At 43.2% G+C, this 2,216-nt stretch overlaps 1 protein-coding gene across 1 annotated transcript; it reads right to left on the bottom strand.

The window, feature by feature from the left end:
• Positions 1 to 1,362: 1,362 nt before the first annotated feature.
• LOC143543004 (uncharacterized) lies at positions 1,363 to 1,884 on the bottom strand. Its single transcript, XM_077035440.1, has one exon. The coding sequence runs from the start codon at positions 1,882 to 1,884 to the stop codon at positions 1,363 to 1,365; it is 522 nt and encodes a 173-aa protein (XP_076891555.1).
• Between the last annotated feature and the right edge of the window lie 332 nt (positions 1,885 to 2,216).

Genomic DNA, 2,216 nt, shown 5'->3' with positions numbered 1-2,216 from the left:
ATGCAGAATATTCACCAGCTGTGTATCAATCGAGCGGCCGTATAGCATTTCATTCGCGACCACAACCTTGGGAGTACCAGTTCCAAAACACCATCAGAGCTACCATGCGTATAATAATACATGCAATAACTCAAACTCGCTCCCATGTAGCAGCGTACAAAACATAAAACAAAAACATAAGAAATAAACATATTTTTGTGTATTTTAATTTTTATTTTTTAATATTAATTCTAATTTTTTTTACTTTTTAATTTTTTTTATAATAATAAAATAAATAAAACAGATAATAATGAAAATCATAATACACATTCTACAACTCGGGTCATCTCCCGAGTGATGCATCCAACACGTATACGCCTCGGTGAGTGAGTCATGGTAGAACACCTCGACTGTCTGATCAACAACCGGCTCGCCTATGTAGTGCTTCAACCTGTGACCGTTCGCCTTAAACTTTCCACTTTCGTCTTCAATCTCAATTGTGCCATACGGGAATACCTTAGTAATGGTGAACGGGCCTGACCATCGGGAATTCAGCTTTCCTGGAAATAATCGTAATCGGGAATTATATAACAAAACCACACTTGAATTGTTTATTTCCCTTCAACTTACAATCATGTCGTTCCTTCGTCAGCTGTTTATAACTATATGAATGCGCATAAGCATGATCCCGGCAGCTCCTCTAACTCATGCAACTGATGGAAACAATTCTCGCCTGCGGATGAAAGATCAGGTTAACGGTTTGAAGCGCCCAAGAAGCATGGTGCTCCAACTCAACAGGTAGATGGTAGGCTTTCCCATAAATCATCCGAAACAGTGTGGAACCGGTCGGAGTTTTGTACGCTGTACGGAAAGCCCACAAAGCATCATCAAATTTGTTGGACCAATCCTTTCAGTTTAGCCCAAACGTATTTTCAAGAATGCTTTTAATGCCCCGATTACTCACCTATACCTGTCCACTAGTCTGTGGGTGGTAGGCAGTCTCAAGCCGATGGGTGACCCCATAGTGTTGCAATGCCTTCTCCATCTGTGCGTTGCAGAAGTGAGTACCTCGATAGCTGATCAAGGCTTTCGGTACACCAAACGAGAAAAAAGATTTTTCAGAAATCTCACTACAACTCGGGCATCGTTAGTGGGCAAGGCTCTAGCCTCGACCCACTTGGAGACGTAATCAACTACGACAAGTATGTATTTATTCCCTCTAGACGACGGGAACGGACCCGTAAAATCAATACCCCAAATGTCAAAAACCTCGCAAACCTAAATAGCATTTCGGGGCATCTCATTTCAGGATGAGACGTTACCGACACGCTGGCATCGGTCACAGCTTTAAACGAATGCGTGAGCATCTTTGAAAATCGAAGGCTAATACAATCCCGAATCTAAGACCTTCTTAGCAGTAAGAACAACACCATGGTGACCTCCTGTCAGTCCCTCATGACAGTGCCTCAAAATCCGCCACCCCTCTTCAACATCCACACAAATCCTCACCAGCTGATCAAAACCTATGCGAAAAAGAAACGGGTCGTCCCAGATGTAGAACTTTACGTCAGCAAACAATTTATTCTTTTGCTGGTGAGACATCCTCATAGGGAGGGAACCATCGACGAGAAAGTTTGAGATAACGGCAAACCACGAGTAGCTGTCATCATGGGCTCTAACAAACATGAGATTCTCTATCGGGAAATGGTCGTTGATGTTGACCCTAGCATCTCCAATCTCGGCTCTCTCTAGACGTGACAATTGATCAGCCGCTACATTCTCGGGCCCCTTTTTATAACGGATTTCGATATCAAACTCATGAATCAGTAGGATCCATCGGATAAGACAAGGCTTTGCGTCCTGCTTACTGAAAAGATAACGAATGGCACCATGATCTGTGTCCATGACTATTTTGGACAAAAAAAGATAGGACCTAAACTTATAAAATGCAAACACCACAGCTAACAGCTCTTTCTAGGTGGTGGTGTAATTCTCCTAAGCACTGTTTAAGGTCCGGCTCGCATAGTAGATCGGGTGGGAGTGCTTCTCCTTCCGCTGTCCAAGCACGGCTCCAACAGCATAGTCGCTTGCGTCACACATCAATTCGAACTGCAAAGACCAGTCGGGAGCATTCATGATCGGGGCGTTAATGAGTTTTTCTTTTAGAAGATTAAACGCCTCGATACATTGTTCAGAAAAGACAAATGGAGCGTCTTTCTCTAGTAGCTTGGTCATCA

The sequence above is a fragment of the Bidens hawaiensis genome, unplaced genomic scaffold (genome assembly GCF_021521415.1).
Source record: "Bidens hawaiensis isolate Kalapana, Puna unplaced genomic scaffold, B.hawaiensis_p1.1 tig00013009_1, whole genome shotgun sequence".
In the NCBI taxonomy this organism is placed as follows: domain Eukaryota; kingdom Viridiplantae; phylum Streptophyta; class Magnoliopsida; order Asterales; family Asteraceae; genus Bidens; species Bidens hawaiensis.
This window is presented reverse-complemented; position numbering and strand designations above follow the sequence as displayed.